Genomic DNA, 20,042 nt, shown 5'->3' on the forward strand with positions numbered 1-20,042 from the left:
ATAATTAAGTTTAAGGAAATATTAAGTTACTCAGAAGCCAGGTGGCCTTAGCCCCCGAAACCTTGCTGCTGGCCCCTAATTATTCCAGAAAATGTAATCGAAAAATATTCTGTTGTTCCTAGGATCACATCTTACTTGGGTTTATATGAGGTCCTGCAAGGCTTCTATACTGGACTGAATGGCTTCGCATTGTCTTATTCTGTGGTTCTTAAAGGGGTATTCCAGGTTTTTTTTTTCATGTGACTATGCTACATGGGCTGTAAAGTTAGTGTAGTTCCTAATATAGTGTCTGTATGTGTGTGTGATGATGGTCTCGCAATTATTCAGTGATTTTTGCCCCCAAATTAATTTTTAACAGCATACAAAATTAGTTTCATCTCAGGTTTTCCCAGGTTGAAGTGCGGCCCGAGACATTACATCACTTGTCAGGTGATAACAGGGAGCCTGTCCTGTTTCTATGGGTGGATCAACCAACTGCTGTAATTGTATTTTTTGCAACAACTGGAGGCACCCTGGTTAGAAAACACTGGAAACACTTTTGCATGGAATGCAGCTCATTTGTGCTTCAATGGGTGGGGTGGCTGATGTGTGGGAGGGAGAAAAGTGACCTCACACTTACAAACAAGGAATCATAGGACTTGTAGTTGGAAAAGGGAACTCCAATAGGAAATAGCCATTTCACAAAAAGCTAGCCACAGTGTTATGGTAATCTCACAACATAGCCATTTAGCCCCAAGACAAGCGCAGATCCTTCTTAAGCATGTCCATTACTTGCTGGCAGGTACGTACTAAAATCACTTGATGGTGGATAACCCCTTAAGTTATTTCGGTGTCTCGGGGAAGAAATAGAGAATGTGTGGTGTTAATATTTTTCACATTTCAACTAATTACATTATAATAATGATTTCATTGCATACTAAAGTGATAGAATCAGAAATGGTTTATTATAATAAAGTTTATAGATTTTGTATCTTTTACACATATTAGATACTGTATACCATCTTTGGGCTACAAAAAGAAAAGCCCAGCACGCTGGTAAGGTTTACCAGCTGAGATCGCTGGGGACCCCCGCGATCAGATATCCTTTGGATAGGGGAAAAGATGTCTAGGAGCGGAGTGCCCCTTTAAGTGTACAGACAACATTTTTGGGTTCTACAGCAGACCAAAATAACATGAGGTTAGGAGTCATGCTTTCTAATGTAAAACCTGTTAAAATTTTGTCCCCAGGGAATATGGGTACAGGGTAGGGCAATGCTTTTTACTTCTCAACTATGAAGCTTCTCTGCATATTGGGAATTTCCATAGAGTCCAGTGTACCTAAGGCATCCATAGAGGAACCCCACTGATCACTAAAACACATAACTGTTTCTTTCAGCTACATTAGCATTGACTGGAACAGCATGGGGCATGCCTGACTGGCACTGTTTTCAAACTCACGAGAGCAGTGAGGAGGAACTGGGGGAGGAGGGGGGGGGGTTGGGTGTCTCTTTCTCTTGATTAATGGAGGTCCCAGATGTGGCCCAACAACAATCAGACATTTATCACCTATCCTTTGAAGGAGTTAAACCAAGAATAAAGTTATAACCTATCCAGCCTTCTCCTTTGACTTCCTAACCTAGTCAAGTACAAAGCTGAAGTCCCATAGAGAGTCAATTGAGTGATGAGTGAGCATGTGTGCTGCCACTCTATTCCCTCTAGACCACCTCCCTTGGGGGTCCCAGCAGTCAGGCCCCCAATGATCAGCTAGTTATCTCCTATCCTGTGAAAAGGCAATAACTTTTTATTTTGGAAAAATCCGTTTATGCTTTCGGAGATCATATTTAGGAGGCCACTTTTAAGATGCTCTCTTTCCAGATTTCAGACTGTATTGTGGAAGTGCACTTTATAATTCATAACATAAATTAATTTGACAAGAATTAACATTTCGCAACAACCTATAATTCAGTTCCAATTGCTTCAGCTTTACTTGAAGCTAGATCATTTTTATTCTTTAGTAAAGTTCTCAAAACTGGTGTTTGGTGGCTTGTTTTTTCATCTTCCTCCCCGTCCTGTCCTCCCCCCATTCTTCCTATTGATGTTAGGCCTTGCGCTGCCTTCAAGAGAGTAACATCCGGAGTAGTTTGGATCAGCCTGAAAGGTTAACCCTAACAATGTTTTTGCAGATCTCCTCAAAATCTGTTGTGGTTGCTATGCTATAACAGACTTTTGCTGGAGCTGATCCTGAACTATAACCGAGGCCTACACGTTATGGTGACCAGTCATGCCTTAAGCCAAATTAAATGGGAACCAAAACAAATAAAGGTGATGAGTTGTGTCTGGAGCTTATTTGAAATCCTTGCCCTCCTCCAAAGCAAAGTATGTATGTGAGTGTTGGTGTACATACCTTTATCTATACAGAAGGATTAAGATTTACAGGAACAAGGAAGTGATATCAGCAGTGCCAGATGGATTGTCAGTCTTGGTTGTATGAAACTGCTGTGCTTCAAAAGTTTTTTTTAGTTTTTTTATTATTGTTTTGTATAGTTCTCTTCTCTGGGGGTACCAATTTTGAATAAAGAGTCCCGGTTGTGTATGAAGGCTTCTTTTCAGCCATGTGAAAAGTATGCACATTCATGGTCATGTTAGTACAATTGATACAATAAGGAGGTTAGTTTTTTCCATAGAAAACTTTCTTCAAAAACCATGCAAATCAGCTCTCCTTTAGAAGGAAGAATACCATCCCCTCCAAATGGTAGAAGCAATCTATAGACATCTGTTTTGGGGTTATTTTCCTATGGTAGTTGGCTAGAGAGTTGCCTTAGATGCAGATCAGGAAGGGCACTGATTCCCATTAAAGCAACCTACCTCTCTGCAACCCCAGCTCTCCGAAAAGAGAGGCCAACTAGTATTTTGAACCCCTTCATGGACACTGGGGTGGAAGCCAGGAGCTGTTTGGGTTGTCCCTAAGCTTTGTCAAAGGGTGGAAAATAATCTTGGACCCTTGCAGGAGCCTTCTTGGTTGGAGGGGAAGGTAATGGTGTATGTACTCAGGTTCTTGGATTTGCTTTGATATCTTTTATATTAAAATAATCCCTTGTATTAAAGACACAATTACAAAATAACGCTCCCTTTATAGTTGTCTATCATCGCTTTAGCTGTATGATAGGTGACTGCCACAGCAATGCAATGCCTTCAAGAGCCTTGGAGGAGGAAAAGGTTGAAGGGTCTCTGCTTTCTTGTAAAGCCTTGGTGACCATGTAACAAAATTATGGCTCCGCAGTTTCTGCTTTAAAGGGGTACTCCCGTGGAAAACTTTTTTTTTTTAAATCAACTGGTGCCAGAAAGTTAAACAGATTTGTAAATCACTTCTATTAAAAAATCTTAATCCTTCCAGTACTTTTTAGGGGCTGTATACTAAAGAGAAATCCCAAAAAGAAATGCATTTCCTCTGATGTCATGACCACAGTGCTCTCTGCTGACCTCTGCTGTCCATTTTAGGAACTGTCCAGAGCAGGATAAAATCATCATAGCAAACATATGCTGCTCTGGACAGTTCCTAAAATGGACAGAGAGGTCAGCAGAGAGCACTGTGGACATGACATCAGAGGAAATGCATTTCTTTTTTGGATTTCTCTTTAGTATACAGCCCCTAAAAGGTATTGGAAGGATTAAGATTTTTTTTAAATAGAAGTGATTTACAAATCTTTTTAACTTTCTGGCACCAGTTTATTTAAAAAAAAAAAAAGTTTTCCACGGGAGCACCCCTTTAACCAATGTTAATGCTAGTTTAAGGATAAAAAAAGTTTCCTGTTTTAGGTCTATGTGTCAGTTTTGCTATGAGTTGTTATCAGTTATAGGACTATTTTCTGGTAATAGCGAATGAAGTATCCACTTTAGAAGTCCACACCCTTTTCTTATATAACCTTTCCATAGGACCATGTTTTAGCTAGTCAGTTTGTGGCTTAACGGCTTCTCGAGTCTGCCCCCATATTTAACCTGTCATTGTGACTCACATGGTTGGGCATTAGTTTCACGTAAGCCACAGCTATAGAAATCTATCTCTATATGTTTTGAGGTAAAACTGTGGTATGGTTTGTACGTTAATTCTTTGCTTAGCGCCTGAGTAAGTGATGAACTCCTTTTCTATTACTTTATTAATATTTGTTATTTTTGCTTTGCAGAAAATGCTCATGAAACAGCAAGATCGCCTGGAGGAGCGGGAGCAGGATATAGAGGATCAGCTGTACAAACTGGAATCTGACAAGAGATTAGTGGAGGTGAGTAGTAAATGATAAAAATGGCCAATTGTTGCCCATTTTTGAGTCATAAAATGTCTAAGGGCATTTACGGTCCCCAAAAAAGAAGTAAAAAAAATGTGCGTGTAAACATAGACTTAGGGCAGTGTTTCCCAACAAGTTTACCTCCAGCTGTTGCAAAACTACAACTCCAAGCATACCTGGACAGCCGGCGGCTGTCCAGGCATGCTGGGAGTTGAAGTTCTGCAACACCTGGAGGCACACTGGTTGGCAAACACTGCCTTAAAGGGGTATTCCAGGATTTTTTTTTTATTTGACTTTGCTACAGGGGCTGTAAAGTTAGTGTAGTTCATAATATAGTGTCTGTACCTGTGTGTGACGGTTTTCTCACAATTCTTCTGTGATTTTCACCCTAATATTTATTTTTAACAGCTTACAAAATGACTGTTGTCTCAGATTTTTCCCAGGTTGCAATGCGGCTGAGACCTGACTCACTAGTCAGCTGATGACAGGGAGCCTGTCTGCTTCAATGGGTGGAGGGATCACTTGGTGGGAGAGAGATCAATCTACAACTAATGCAACAGCTGTAGGCACCCTGATTGAAAACCACAGGTCTTTTGAATGGATGCAGCTCATTTATGTTTCAATGGGTGGGGTGGCTGATGTGTGGGAGGGAGGAAAATGGAATTATGGGATTTGTAGGCAAAAAAATAAAAGTCAAACAGGAAATACCAGTTCACAAAAAGCTAGCCACAGTGTTATGGTAATCTCACAACATAGCCATTTATCCCCAAGATAAGTGCAGATCCTTCCTAAGCATGTCCATTACTGTCTGCCAGGTATGTACTAAAATCACCACGTGGTGGATAACCCCTTTAAAGTGACAAGAAATGTAAACTAGTCAGTAAGAATGTCTGACACTAATACTTTAATATAAGACGAATCAGGTAATATAATAGTTATAGGGAACTGAAGAACTTTTAGTTCTTAAAGGAGTATTCCAAGTTAAATTTCCTTATCCCCTATCCAGAGAATAGTTAATTTGGGCTCCAACCACTGAGACCATATTTAAGTCCAAAACTGGGCATCGGGTCATTGATATGAATATGAAAAGGTAAGTTGCGCATGTGTACCGTCATTTCATTCATTCTCTCTGGGATTTGTTGAAGGTAACGAACATTGTACTTGCCTATCCTCGACAGACAGTAAATGGAATGGTGGCTCGCATGCGCAACTCGCCTCTCCATTCATAACAAAGAGAACGGACTCTATGGGATCGGGCACTCATTCCCAAATCCTGTGGCAATGTTCACACAAAGTTTATGGTCCTGTCTTTTTATCCCCAAAAAATATGGCTTTTTATTTATTTATATTTTGCAGCCATTTTTGCTTACAATAAAGTTGTCTTTAATTATATAATGTGTGCATTACCAGCTTAATTCCATTGAACTCAGTAACTGGAAAAAGACAACCATTTTTTGCCCATCTTTTGTACCGTAAATCTGGCAACAAACAATTATTTTTTGTACAAAAGATGTCTGAAAAAATTCTTCTTAATACTTACCCCACAGTTTGTTCATTAGGAGGAGAAGCAGAAATGGCCTTCCTTTTGACAAATCTCATTGTATATGGTGCTGTGCCTTCCTTTTTTATGTACATCTGATTTACCCCATAAATCCATATTCCAGAACTTTGCCCGCAATGACCAGACTTACATGTCCTGCCTCCTAAGCCACCCCTATATTCACATAAAAGCCCAAATCTTGAAGCTGAATCCTCCATTTATTATCCTTTTATTTGAGCAATACCCTTATTATTTCTATTGTTTAGATCATCATCCTTCATTATCATTTGTGATTTGACAGCAGTTTAGTGCGGCAGACTATTATCTCTAGGAACAGAAATGGGGCATCAGCAAATTTGCTATTTAAATGAATGCGAATTGGGGAAAGGCAATTAATTTAAGCTGTCACTGGCTCAATGAGGTGATTGCAATGGCTGGCACTAATACCGCAAAGTGTTTGCAGTGTCTGTTCAGAAGCTGAAGTTATAGCCCAGGAAAATGTAACTTGTAGGTTACCCTGCCAATCCATCAGTGGACATGAGGGTCCATTCACAGACCACAATCTAGCTTAAGGGTCTATTCAGATGTACAGTATTCTGCGCAGATTTGATGCGCATGACTATGCTACAGGGGCTGTAAAGATAGTGTTGTTCATAATATAGTGTCTGTACCAGTATTTCATGTTGGTCTCCCAAGTCTTCTCAAATTTTGCCCCAAAGTTTATTTTTAACAGTATACAAAATGAGTGTCGTCTCAGGTTTTCCCAGGTTGCTGTGTGGTCCAGGACATTACATCACTAGTCAGGTGTTCAAAGGAGCCTGTCTGCTTTAATAGGTGGAGCGACCGCTGGGTGGGAGGTAGATAATTCTGCAGGGAATTGTATTTTTACAAAAGCTGGAGGCAGCCTGGTTAGAAAACAATGGTCTTTTGCAGCTCATTTGTTCTTCAATGGGTGGGGTGGCTGATTTGTGGGAGGGAGAAAAGTGAACTCACACTTACAAACAAAGAATCATGGGACTTGTAGTTTAAGGGTAGAAACTAGGAAACTCCAACAGGAAATAGCCAGTTCATAAAAATATAGCCTCAGCGTTATGGTAATCTCACAACATAGCTATTTAGCTCCAAGACAAGCGCAGATCCTTCCTAAGCATGTCCATTACTGTCTGTCAGGTAAGAACTAAAATCACCTTATGGTGGATAACCCCTTTAAAAGGGGCTCTAATGGGGTTATATGGTGTGAGCTTATGGGGAGCTCCCGTTTTGTGATGTACATCCCATTACAATTTTAGCATTCAGAGTGGTGATTGAAGCATGAGGGTGTAGAACACTGTAAGATAACGCGATTACCCAAAAAATCCCACTACAGTAACATAACTATTCATTCATCCGTGGTTTTATAGCTTTGTACAGTATTGACTAAAATCATGTTATACTAATGATAGTTATTCTATCATTTCTTTTCATGGGGGCATTTGAGTTTTAGAATGTGTATCCTATAATTTGGGTAATCTCATGATTATTTTATAAGTGGCCAAATTAAGTATACAAACCCCACCCATACAGACAGACAGAGATATCCTAGCTATATTCCCATTTATTTTTCTGGAATATAACCCACACTTTATTACAGTACATACTTCCTAGGATACTATCATATCAGATATAAGATATAGAAAATGATCCATGTATTAATAAAGTATGGGCTGCACTCTTGAGAAGAAAGACAGGTTCATGAGACTATATATATAGATATATATATATTGCACAGCTTGCACCTGTAAACCAGGTCCATATAATAGTTTGGAATCAATAGTGCTGGCTGACTTATACTTTTGTCTATATATATATATATATATATATATATATATATATATATATATATATATAAATATACACAGTACAGACCAACAGTTTGGACAGACCTTCTCATTCAGAGTTTTCTTTATTTTCATGACTATGAAAATTGTAGATTCACACTGTAGGCATCAAAACTATGAATTAACACATGTGGAATTATAGACATAACAAAAAAGTGTGAAACAACTAAAAATATGTCATATTCCAGGTTCTTCAAAGTAGCCACCTTTTGCTTTGATTACTGCTTTGCACACTCTTGGCATTCTCTTGTTGAGATTCAAGAGGTAGTTACCTGAAATGGTTTTCACTTCACAGGTGTGCTGGTGTGGAGGAGGAGGTGTGATGTTGTGGGGGTGCTTTGCTGGTGACACTGTTGGGCATTTATTCAAAATTGAAGGCATACTGAACCAGCATGGCTTCCACAGCATCTTGCAGCGGCATGCTATTCCATCCGGTTTCCGTTTAGTTGGACCATCATTTATTTTTCAACAGGACAATTACCCCAAACACACCTCCAGGCTGTGTAAGGGCTATTTGACCAAGAAGGAGAGTGATGGGGTGCTGCGCCAGATGATCTGGCCTCCTCAGTCACCGGACCTGAACCCAATCGAGATGGTTTGGGGTGAGCTGGACCGCAGAGTGAAGGCGAAAGGGCCAACAAGTGCTAAGCATCTCTGGGAACTCTTGGAAGACCATTTCAGGTGACTACCTCTTGAAGCTCATCAAAAGAATGCCAAGAGTGTGCAAAGCAGTAATCAAAGCAAAAGGTGGCTAGAGCCTAGAATATGACGTATTTTCACACTTTTTTGTTATGTATATAATTCCACATGTGTTAATTCATAGTTTTGATGCCTTCAGTGTGAATCTACAATTTTCATAGTCATGAAAATAAAGAAAACTCTGAATGAGAAGGTGTGTCCAAACTTTTGGTCTGTACTATATATATATATATATATATATATATATATATATATATATATATATATATATATATAAAATCCTGCAGATGGTGCGAGCTGCCTAAAGTAATAAAACACACATTATAGAGTCGTGCAGGGCAGCAGTGTCATTGTTATCTAATAATATAAAAGATAGAAGAAGTCCTCAGAAGGGCTCAGATAAAACTGCAGCCCCTCCTGTCGGTATAGGAGAAACAAGAGGGGGGGGCAGCATATACACCAGTGTTTCCCAACTAGGGCGCCTCCAGCTGTTGCAAAACTAAAACTCCCAGCATGCTCGGACAGCCAAAGGCTGTCCGAGCATGCTGGGAGTTGTAGTTTTGCAACATCTGGAGGCACCATGGTTGGGAAACACTGATAAACACTGAAGACAGGACCTTCTGATCTGAGCGTGCTCGTCCCCCATACAACTGTACAGCTGGTGGACGGAACCTCTGACAGCTAATTCAGACAGAGGGTGGCTGTGCTTTGGCGGATAACTTGTTAGCCATGAATTTAATAATACATATATTTGAAAACATTAATATTCTCAGGTTTGGAGGCTAATTCTTAGGAATGTCTGTGATGAGATTACCCCTTGTCAGAAATGTTTTCAACAGGTCTGCAAACTCATGATTTGACTCAAATCGATAGCATTGGCTCAGTGGGAGCTTAAAGGAGTACTCTGGACAGATTTGTAATTTATTCTGTGCTGCTGCCATTAAAATATAACTTTAAAGGGGTTATCCAGGAAAAAAAACTTTTTTTTATATATCAACTGGCTCCAGAAAGTTAAACAGATTTGTAAATTACTTCTATTAAAAAAAAATCTTAATCCTTTCAGTACTTATGAGCTGCTGAAGTTGAGTTGTTCTTTTCCGTCTAAGTGCTCTCTGATGACACGTGTCTCGGGAACTGCCCAGTTTAGAAGCAAATCCCCATAGCAAACCTCTTCTACTCTGTACAGTTCCCGAGACAAGCAGAGATGTCAGCAGAGAGCACTGTTGCCAGACAGAAAACAACAACTCAACTTCAGCAGCTGATAATTATTGAAAGGATTAAGATTTTTTAATAGAAGTAATTTACACATCTGTTTAACTTTCTGAAGCCAGTTGATATAAAAAAAAGTTTTTTTTCTCGAATACCCCTTTAACCTTCCGTCACTCCCCCAGTGCCCTCCTAATTGGTCTCCCATTTTTTGGCCCAGGTCTTCTTCCTGAAGAAGATCGGGGCATAAGGACTAGAGCCCCATATCGGTGACACCATAGGAGCACAGGGAGGTTAAAGGTGCACTCCACTGGAAAACATTTTCTTTTAAATCAACTGGTGCCAGAAAGTCAAACAGATTTGTAAATTACTAAAAATCTTAAGTACTGGAAGGATTATCAGCTACTGTATACTGCAGAGGAAGTTCTTTTCTTTTTGAATTTCTTTTCTGTCTGACCACAAGTGCTCTCTGCTGACAACTCTGTCCATGTCAGGAACTGTCCGGAGCAGGAGAGGTTTGCTATGGGGATTTGCTTCTAATCTGGACAGTTCCTGACATGGACAGAGGTGTCAGCAGAGAGCACTGTGGTCAGACAGAAAAGAACAACTCAACTTCCTCTGTAGTATACAGCAGCTGATAAGTACTGGATTTTTTAATAGAAGTAATTTACCAATCTGTTTAACTTTCTGGAGCCAGTTGATATAAAAAAAATTGTTTTCCACCGGACTACCCCTTTAATGGTGACATCTTGTGGGATAGCTGCCAGAATAAATCAATTGTGTCCTCTACAGTATCAGATGCATATGGCCTGCATATTTTATTTTTTTTTTCATTTTTTTTTTTTTTTTTTATTTATTGCACACAGGTTCAAGTAGACAACAGGTGTCACTCTGGTGTATCGGTGTTTATCACCATTTTCACCGGTGGTGTGACTTCTGACTGTATTCACAAACTAGGGCATTTATCTTCTCTTGATGCCAATGACCATAAACTTTATTCCCAGTAAATTGCCCTGTCTGGAGTCCTGTGCAAATGAGGTTATTACACGTGAGCTAGATAAAGCAAGGTAACGCACGCAAACATTGAGAGAGTAGCATATCGATGAGTCACTGAGTCAGTGTTTCCCAACCAGGGTGCCTCCAGCTGTTGCAAAACTACAACTCCCAGCATGCCCGGACAGCCTTTGGCTGTCCGGGCATGCTAGGAGTTGTAGTTTTACAACAGCTGGAGGCCCCCTGGTTGGGAAACACTGTACTAAGTATTACCCTATGCAGAGGTTACATAACCTGGAAGGGGAACAACTACTGGTTAGATTATGGCCTAGGAATCAGGTTTCTATCCTTATTATACCTTTGACTACATACGAGCAGTGTCGCAGTTCTGCATTGGGGCCAGTAGAACCCACATGTGGTTTTAAGTTGGCCTGTCAGTAATATTGCGGATAAGTTGAACTAAGGGCATGTTCCTACAGGACCGAAATGCTGCATATCTTCCAAAGCAGAAAATCTGCAGCATTTCCACAACAAAATCCATAGCAGTAGATAACGTGTGGATTTAGGAATGGATTTGCTGTTGATTGTAAGTAAGTATATATGTATTAAAAAAGTAAGTATATATGTATTATAAAACCGCAGCCATTGCGGGCTTATTGCAGAATGTGACTTCCCCGTTGAAGTCAATGGGGAAATTCCTCAAAAAATCTGCAGGATGTCCACAACATAAATTGGCATGCTGCAGATTTAAAATCCACACCTCAGGCCAGGTCATGCACAGATGGTCTAAGGCAGTGTTTATCAGCCAATGTGCCTCCAGCTGTTGCAAAACTACCACTCCCAGCATGTCCGGACAGCCGTTTGCTGTTGGCTTAGTTTTGCAACAGCTGGAGGCACCCTGGTTGGGAAACACTAGTCTAAGGATTTTACAGATTCCTACAAAGCAGAACAGATTTCCCATGGGGATTTGCTCCTGCTCTGTACAGTTCCTGACATGGACAGAGGGGTCAACTTCCTCTGTAGTATACAGCAGCTGATAAGTACTGGAAGGATTAACATTTTTAAAAGTAATTTACAAATCTTTATAATTATCCGGCACCAGTTAAGCAACAAAGGATGAATCCAGCGCGGACCTCATGCGATTCACTTCTTTATTAAAGCACCAACAGATACAGGATAAAAGTAACTAGTTTCAGCCAGGTAACCTAGCCTTACTCAGTAAGGCTAGGTTACCTGGCTGAAACGCGTTACTTTTATCCTGTATCTGTTGGTGCTTTAATAAAGAAGTGAATTGCATGAGGTCTGCGCTGGATTCATCCTTTGTCCCTTATCTATTTCCATTGATGTCGTGTTAGGCTGTATTCACACCTCGTTTTTAGCCTACGGTTGCCAGAATCCGACTGGGGGGGGAAACCGGGCGCTCCCGTACCCCAGCCGGACCAGCGCTGAAATCCATTTACTTTAATGAGCCGACCGGAGTCAAACGGTGACTCTGGCCGGCTCATTTTTGACCCGTATCCGGTTTCCTGACCGGGCCTAAAACCGTAGTATACTACAGATTTAGGTCCGGTCTCAAAACCGGATACGGGTCAAAAATGAGCCGACCGGGGTCACCGTTTGACTCCGGTCGGCTCATTAAAGTAAATGGATTTCAGCACTGGTCCGGCTGGGGTACGGGAGTGCCCAGTTTTCCCCTCCCCCAGCCGGATCCGGCACCCGTACAGTAAAAACGAGGTGTGAATGCAGCCTTACACCGATCCGAGCACGGACTTATGGCATATTGGGGTGAGCGGATGAACTCTGTTACTTTACATTATCCGCCACCAGTTGATTTGAGAAAATGCATACCGCTGAGTGCTTGGTCAGTGTACTCAAAGGTAAATGACTGTTGCTTTTGGTCTTTTTTCTCCTTCAGGAGAAGGTAAACCAGCTTAAAGATGAGGTTCGGCAGCAGTACGAGAGATTGCACCAGATCCTGGATGAAGACATGAGGAAGACTATGGATATTTTGGATAAGGCCCAGGCCAAGTTCTGCAACGAGAATGCAGCCCAGGTTCTGCAACTGAATGAACGGATGCAAGAGGCCAAAAAGCTCCTGAGCTCTGTGCAGGTCATGTTCGACAAAACAGAGGACATTAACTTCATGAAGGTGAGGTGCACCTGGCATATTGGGGTCTGTTAAATAGCATCTGTCTTAGTGGGGTTCTTTTACAAGGGGTCCGGAGTTTCAGATTTGACACTTTACCTGTGCTATGGGCAGGAGACTGGCATGTTGGTAATTTTGTTCTAAGAACTTGCACAAATTTGCATACCGGCGCAGCCTAATACTCAATTATTTAAAAAAAAAAGTTCTCCACCATTACATAAGTCTTTGAAGGGTTTGGTCCTATTAGGACATTCCTAGCATTTGGAGGGGCCCCAACCTGGACACCGTTGTATCACAAAGAGCTGCATTTTGTACCAAACTAAATTTTGGAACCCAACCCTACATATCTTGGTTTTCCCAATACAAACAGATGTTTAGAGCTGCTTTCACTTTGCGACCTACCACCCCAGGTGTGCAAATCTACCCTTTAAAGGGGCACTCCGCCCCAAGGGGACAACATGTTAGATCGCACCGGGTCCCAATGGACGGCACTGCGTTGTTATGGTCACAGAAAACCTGGGGCTTCTGTGTTGGTGACGTCACCCCACGCCTCTTACGTTCATGTCAATGGGAGGGGGAGTGAGGACTAAGTATTAGCCGTCACGCCCCCTCCCATAGACATTAATGGGGCGTCCGTGACCAAAACGTTGCAATGCCGTCTTGGAGATCGCGGGGGGTTCCAGCAGCCGGACGTCCGCGATCAGACATGTTATTCTGTATCCTTTGGCTAGGGGATAACATGTCTAGGAGCGGAGTACCCTTTTAAAGCTGTGTTTCCCAACCAGCATGCCTTAAGCTGTTGCAAAACTACAATTCCCAGCCTTTGGCTGTCCGGGCAAGCTGGGAGTTGTAGTTTTGCAACAGCTAGAGCTGTGTTGGTTGGCAAACACTGTTGGAAAGCCTTGTATTGAGTATATAAAGTGGGTTGGGTTATCTTGTCAGTTTTGTGTAAATAAAGTTTGATCAGTGGAGACATAAGAAGTTTGAACAGAAAATTTTTTGTACATTAATTTGTAAATATACCCTCGCCTCTGAGGCTTAAAGGGAATGTGTCATCAAAATTTAAACTTTTTGAGTGTGGGAGGAAACCGGAGTACCTAGAGAAAACCCACACAAACACATACAAACTGGAGAACATACAAACTTGTTGCAGATGTTGTCCTGTTGCGGGATTTGAACCTTGGACCCCAGTGCTGCAAGACAACAGCCTAAACTCTGTTTAACAGCCTTTGGAGATGTGCATTTTAGAGCAGGTACATTGACGTAGAAAGAGTCGACTAAAGCAGGCCCTGTTGACTTCTATGGGAGAGTTTTCTAGACATGCACTGTGACTTGTGCACATGTCATTTTACTAGGAGGGGAAAGGCTGAACTCTGACTTCAGGTATTGTGCATGGCCTGATCCTGTCTTATCTATATACTGGTGTCAATCCAATTTGTGATTATAAGGAGGAGGCTAAAAAGTTTTCTCTACAGAACCAGAAGTGTTTTTTTGGCTTAGCTGCCTGAGTAAAAAAAAAAAAAAAATGCAAGATTTCAAGATTCCTTCAAAATATAGAGAGTACAATATAAAAGTAGAAAAAATCAACTAAAATTCTTAAAAATATTTAGACATTAGGTAATTTATTTATGACACATTCCCTTATAGGTGTATTATGAAGTTTTCATTTTACTTGTTTTGCAACCTGATACACTGAGTTAGCTATATGAAAGTAGAACTAGGTCTGCACGGGATTTCAGCCTTCAGGGTCTGTTCACAAGTACAGTATCCTGCGCATATTTGATGTGTAGAGTTTGAAGCTGCAGATTACAGTGTAAACTAAAAGACTAAAGACAGCATCAGATCTGCAGCTTCAAATCCTGTGCATCAAATATACACAGGATACTGTACGTGTGAATACACCCTTAAAAGGTACGGTATATAACCTTTTATCATAGAACTATGAAAAATAATGTCCATAAGACGGGAGAACCCCTTTATATGTTTTGGTGGGTCTTTCTCATCTGTGAGTGCCTTTTTTTAATTTTTTTTTAGGTCTTTTCTATCCTGGCATCTGCAGTACAATATTTGTTGTTCAGAAGCGATATTACGAGAACACATTGTACACGCCAACTGGCTCTTTAATGTCCACTAATGACTTAGGAAAGCTCTTATTAATGTAAAACCATAACTGCTACTTTTTTTTCCCTGAGAATTTAATAACAATAATAATACCTTTTATTAACAGTAATTTAACAAAGTGATTTAATGTACGATTAAATTCTTTATTAATTTTGGAATTAATTCAGAAATGCAGTTTTTTTATGCAGAAAGCAAGATTTCCATTTGAAGAGCTCTTTTTAATCAGGATTTTTTCCCCCATTTCTAATGAGCGGACGAAAAGAACAGTCATTATATGTTATTATCATTGAGTATTAGTGAAATGGGTATGACAAGCAATAACCCTAACTTCACAGGCTTGAATAATACATTGTTCCTTAAGGGCCCATTTACTGTATTTCAAGTCCTTTTTTATCAAAAACTGTAATGGATCCCAGAAGGAGAAATGTTTTCTCTAACCGCCAGCCTTTAAAAATTGTTCAAGTTACCCCTCCAAGCCCGAAACAGATAGTCTGTTACTTTCCTTATTAGTATATGACAGCCCTTGTAAGACATTTTTGGTGTTTTAAAAGGGTTCTCTGCCCCTAGACATCTTATCCCCTATCCAAAAGATAGGGGATAAGACGTCTGATCATAGGGGGATCCCAGCAGCCAGCTGTGATCACTCGTTACACCCCCTCCCATAGAAATGAACAGAGGGGACGTGGCATCACCACCACGGCCGCCCGAACCCAGCTGCCAGACCCCTGCAATCAGACATCTTATCCCCTATCCTTTGGAGAGGTGGAGTATCCCTTTAAGGATGTAATAACACTGACTCCATATTGTGCCCGGTTCGGTTGCCTCAGATTTCCATGTTCTGGAAAAAAAATGGACCATTGTAAGCAGGGGTCAAGTCTTGGGGAAAAAAGTGTGGGAACTCACCAGAAATTTCCACTTAAAGGGGTACTAGACATCTTATACCCTATCCAAAGGATAGGAGATAAGATGCCTGATCCCGGGGGTCCCGCCACTTGGTACCCCCACGTTCTCCCTGCTGCACCCGGCGTTCGTTTAGAGCATTGGGTGCAGCGCTAGAGGCTCGTGACATCACGACCCCTCAATGCAAGTCTATGGGAGGGGGCATGATGGCTGCCACGCCCCCTCCGATAGACTTGTATTGAGGGGGCATTACTGTGACGTCACGAGCCTCTGCCCCGCATCACCAGTCATCCAGAACGGAGCGACGCTCGCTCTGGGCACCGGATGTCTGGGGTGCCGCAGCCGAGATCACGGGGGTCCTGCTGCTGGGGATCAGACATCTTATCCCCTATACTTTGGATAGGGCATAAGATGTCTAGGGGAGGAGTACCCCTTTAAGGGCTGGTCTTGCAGGACTCCTGCTAATGGGAACTGCGTTCCTGCTGTGGAAAATGTGCAGGAACTCCGTTCCCATGAGTTCCTACAGGACTTGAGCCCGGATTGTAAGATAAGAGATCTTTTAAGATCTTTTTAAGATCTCTTGTGTAGTGCCATATCCATCATGGTTTCTGTAAAAACAGACCTGGTGGCACCATTGTAAAGAGCAAGTAACAGAAAGGTACTTAAAGGGAACCGGTCATAAATTTCATGCTGCCAGAGCCATGAGTCATCAGGGCAGTTCCTGGCAGCTTCTTCCTGCCCTACCAACTTTGATTGATAGATCTCTCCATGTTTGGGTATACGGAGAGGTCAAAGCTGAAAGGGCAGGGTGAAGCTGCCAGGGACGTCTCAGCAACTCATGGTTTAGACACCAGGAAAGTGATTTTAAGGGGGTTTTAAAGTTCAGAATTAGAATAACATTGTTGCTTTCTTTCAAAAACAAAACCACACCTGTTCAGGGATTCTGTCTGGCACTACAGTCCAACTCAACTAAATACAAACCTATGGCGAGTTTGGGTGTTTTTCTGAAAAAAGTCAGATATATTGTTCTAAATTGGAAACTTCTATAAGGCTCACATCAGATTTCAAGGTAGTTTTAAGGCTATACATTGGCAGCCTGTCAAAAGCGGACCAAATGTAGTCTTATTTCCTGAATATGTTCAGTATCGGTGTGACTCAAAACAAAGGTATTAGGCTGGGTTCACACCACGTTTTGTACTTACGGTTCCCGTATACGGCTGGGAGGAGGAGGGGGGGGGGCTTAATCGCGGCACCCGCACTCAGCCGTATAGGGGAACCGTATTTAATGCATGTCTATGAGCCGACCGGAATGAACCGCAGCCTCCGGTCAGCTGAGTTTTCGGCCGTATGCAGTTTCCCGACCGCAGGCAAAAATGTGGTCGACCGCGTTTTTGCCTACGGTCGGGAAACCGCATACGGCCGAAAACTCAGCCGACCGGAGGCTGCGGTTCACTCCGGTCGGCTCATAGACATGCATTACATATGGTTCCCCTATACGGCTGAGTGCGGGCGCTGCGATTAAGCCCCGCCCCCTCCCCCCAGCTGTATACGGGAACCGTAAGTACAAAACGTGGTGTGAACCCAGCCTTTGAGGGGTACTCCACTGGCCAGCGTGGAACTAAATGTTCCGAATGCTGTTTTTGCGCTGCGGGGGTTGGTCACGCCCCCTCGTGACATCACGGCCACACCCCCTCAATGCAAGTCTATGGGAGGGGGCGTCACGCCCCCTCCCATAGACTTGCATTGAGGGGTGTGGGTGTGACGTCACGAGGGGGCATTGCCAACCCTCGCAGGTCCCTTACTGAGAAGAATACATTTCCCTTTTTTCCCTTCTATTTTTTTATTCTATTTTCCTTCTTTTTATTATAAATACACCCTTGAGGACTGTTCATAATTATATAATTTATTATATGATAGTTTTTTTTTGTTCATTTGAGAAGAGCCAGCTCTGAACATTAGAGAAGATAGTCTCTGCTACACATTGAGATCAGGAGAAGACTAACTAATGGTGTTGGTAAGACCTCTTGCTATACATAGCTGGTCTCTAGGACCGTACACATACTACAGATTTGCAATAATTTCGGTCTGTAATAAGTCTTTGACCTTAACCTGATCCAAATGAGCACATGGCCTCCTAAAGTAGGATCCAATCAAAACGGTCAACATTTAGAAGGATACCTTTCAGCTCTTGATACTACATGTGACCCAAATATTGTCAGCAGTAGACTGAATTCATTGAAACGTTTGCTTCTATTGCTGATGTGGATGAAATAATATGACTGTTCTTTGGTGATCTATGACCGATACAGCTGGCGAGACAGTTGTCTCAGGAATTAGGCCACACAATACCTGTACGACAACCTCACTTACCTGATTTTCTTTTTCCTAGAATACAAAGTCTGTGAAAATCCTGATGGACAGGTAAGATTAAAATTTCAGGCAGTGCCGTTTTATGCTACATATGTTGTTTACTGGTAGTCTCCTAGGTAAAGTGGTTTGTTTAGTCTGGGAGATTAAGGGCATAAAGGGAGGGTTGGAGGATTGGAGAGTGGCTTTCACTGGCAATGTCTGTGTTTGTGTAATCATGGATAAAGACATGTGCTAGGCATAGTTTTTGTAGGCATACATATTTTCTTTGTATGGTTTGTAAAATTTGAATGGTAATAGGAAAACCTATCTATTTCTATTTCCTATTAATGGGTTCTACCAGGTATTCACAGAAAATTCACTGAAATTTAGCCGTTTACTTTTTGCAACATTTTCACAAGAATCATGGCCATATTTATGGGAATTCCTTTTTTTTTTTTTTTTTTTTTTTTTTATATAAGTGAACTACAGCTAGTGTGGGTAACTGGCCATAACTGCTCCAAAGAGTTATGGCCTTAAAGGGGTACTCTGCCCCTAGACATCTTATCCCCTATGCAAAGGATAGAGGATGAGATGTCAGATCGCCGGGGTCCGGCTGCTGGGGACCCCTGGGATCGCCACTGTGGCTCCCCGCTATCATTACTGCACAGAGCGAGTTTGCTCTGTGCATAATGACGGGCGATACAGGGGACAGAGCAGCGTGACGTCATGGCTCCGCCCCTTGTGACATCATGACCCGCCCTCTTAATGCAAGTCTATGGCAGGGGACGTAATGACCGCCACGCCCCCTCCCATATCCTTTGGATAGGGGATAAGATGTCTAGGGGCGGAGTACCCCTTTAAGGAGCAACCACCAACACTAGTCTCTGCAGGCCAACCCACCACACCTGAATACAGTCTGAGAAAAACAAGAAAGCTTCTCCATAGGAAAGGTCTCCATAAGTTCTTCTAAAGTGATCTCACATAAGCCAAAGGAAACCAGCGGAAGCATATTTTTAAACAATTTGTTTAAAGAATACCTGTCACCAAATAAAAGTTCCTTGTGTAATTATCAGACACTTCCCCATTCACTTGCTTTTAAAATTATCAACATAAATATGTTTAAAATGTAATAGAAAAAAATTGCCACTTGGTGGTTCTGTTCTGTTCCCTGCCACAATTAAAACAGTGAGTTTGGTCTCCTCCTGGCCTGGCAGAAGACCAAACTCAAAAAAAGTGTTTCTCTGCACTGAGCTTGATTGACAGCTCAACAGAGCCTCACTGAAAGCTGCAAAGAGCCTCACTAAAACATGCACAGAGCTTTACTGAAAGCTGCACAGAGCTTGAGGTCTTTTTCCATCACAGCACTGCAACTATGTTAGGGCAGAAGTGGTCTCCCAGCAGGCTTCAGTGATGTTATGCCTCCTGGGAAACACCCACTTTCTCCTGCTGGGAAACACCCACTTTCTCCTGCTGGGAGATTGCACTATGTGAGCAAGAAGAATGGTAAGATACAGAGTTAAAGCTTTGTAAAGGCTGGGAGGGGTGTTAGGAGTGGTTAGGGAACATAGCCTGAGTTAGTTTAGAAAAGTTTATTTGAGGACAATTACTTTTTAACCTGGTGCTTTGACAAAGACAGCATTTTCCACAGTACCATATACAAGTTCTTACAAGGGACTAAAGGAGCTTGGATTGTTACTGAGAGGGACCTTATAAATGAGGTGATTGTAGGCTGATATTGCCCTATGTAATAGGCCCAGTTTGTTTGCTGATAACATTATTTTAGCAGGGTAAAGAATCTTTGTTTGCCGGATGCACATCTCCCTATGTAATAGGAGATGTGGGGCCAACATATAATGGAAGTAATAGGATGCACAAACAATAATTTGTGCCGCCCTACCTGCACGATCATTTTGCTGTGAAATAACCTCTTTAAACAAGTGCCAATCAACACT

At 41.8% G+C, this 20,042-nt stretch overlaps 1 protein-coding gene across 1 annotated transcript in view; it reads left to right on the forward strand.

Annotated features, from left to right (window-relative positions):
- The window catches only part of TRIM8 (tripartite motif containing 8), a 93,078-nt gene that overhangs the window by 65,308 nt on the left and 7,728 nt on the right, over positions 1-20,042 (forward strand). The window contains exons 2-4 of the mRNA XM_056529619.1: positions 4,161-4,256; positions 12,490-12,723; positions 18,131-18,162. Of these exons, the coding sequence (XP_056385594.1) occupies positions 4,161-4,256; positions 12,490-12,723; positions 18,131-18,162 (362 nt within the window). The remainder of the gene's footprint in view (positions 1-4,160; positions 4,257-12,489; positions 12,724-18,130; positions 18,163-20,042) is intronic.

The sequence above is a fragment of the Hyla sarda genome, chromosome 7, assembly GCF_029499605.1.
Source record: "Hyla sarda isolate aHylSar1 chromosome 7, aHylSar1.hap1, whole genome shotgun sequence".
In the NCBI taxonomy this organism is placed as follows: Eukaryota; Metazoa; Chordata; class Amphibia; order Anura; family Hylidae; genus Hyla; species Hyla sarda.